General features: G+C 57.3%; 1 protein-coding gene across 1 annotated transcript in view; it reads right to left on the reverse strand.

Moving 5' to 3' along the window:
- Positions 1–1,089, reverse strand: part of LOC109376523 (dynein heavy chain domain-containing protein 1-like) — a gene marked incomplete at its 5' end in the record, with an annotated part of 76,243 nt that overhangs the window by 24,660 nt on the left and 50,494 nt on the right. The window contains 1 exon segment of the mRNA XM_019632457.1: positions 129–1,035. Coding sequence (XP_019488002.1) covers positions 129–1,035 — 907 coding nt within the window.

Raw genomic sequence — 1,089 nt, forward strand, 5'->3', positions numbered from 1 at the left:
CCAGTCTCAACCCTGATCCCTTAGCCCTGATCTTCGGAGCCCTCACAGCAGCCCCTAGTTTTCTCTTTAGCTTTTTGGCCAGAATGGAGTAAAAGCAGAGCAGCCCCTAGAGTGAGGTTCTTGGCCTCACCTCTGCAACAGCATTTCCTTCCTGATGGTCTGCTTGACACTAAAGGTCTCCCTGGGGAAATGTTCTTCAATGCTGTCCAGATCTGCCTCTGTGTACTGGTCAGGGAAACTGCCTGAGGATGCCAAAGCCAGCAGACGATGAAGGGTCGTAAGATCCACACCCTTGGGCACCAGCAGGGCCACTGGCTGGCCTAACAGGCCAGCATGCCAGCTGGCCTCCCGTAGACACTGGAGAATGGCCTCTTCTGGCTCACAGGGCAGATGGAAGAGGCGGGCCTGACAAATGTTAGCTGCCAGAGTGATGGCAGTACAGCGCCCAGTGCCCAGAGCCCCTGAGAGCAGTAGGCCATGCTGCCGGGGCCTGGCCAGCACTCGGACCAGGCGGGCCACGTGCTGGGCCATTGAGCGGCACCGGGCAAGGTGGGGGCTCAGCTGTAGCTGAGCAGCCGAGATGGCCAGCTGCTCCCCCAGGCTGTCCCACTGGCGTTCCAGGTACAAGTTGGGGCCCTCAGAGTTGGAACCTAATATCAACTCTTGACTGAAGACCAGGTCTGAGGGCTTTTCCTGTGGACGAAGTAGCAGCACTGGTAGCAACAGGGGTGAAACCAGATTCACCTGGGATGCCTTCTGCCACCAACTCTCAGCTCTCTTTAAGTTGAGCTGATAGCTGGAGGCCACTGTGCCTTCCTCCTGGTTTATCTTTTGACTTATGCTCTCTGTAGTTTTCTTGACTGGTGCAAGATCTGAATATTTGGAGGGTGGGTCTGTGGTGACCTGAAGGCCATAAGCGTCCTCCTCCGTTTCACTGCCGCTGTTGCTGAAGTCCTCCCACTGGGTCAACTCCCCCTCAGACTCCACTTCAGGCACCCTCTCCTCCTCCTCCTCCACCTCCTCTTCCTCCTCTTGATCTTCCTCCCCCTCCCCCTCCTCATCATGGCCTTTGCCCAGGGTCTGGGGCAC

Source organism: Hipposideros armiger, unplaced genomic scaffold, assembly GCF_001890085.2.
Source record: "Hipposideros armiger isolate ML-2016 unplaced genomic scaffold, ASM189008v1 scaffold_1146, whole genome shotgun sequence".
In the NCBI taxonomy this organism is placed as follows: Eukaryota; Metazoa; Chordata; class Mammalia; order Chiroptera; family Hipposideridae; genus Hipposideros; species Hipposideros armiger.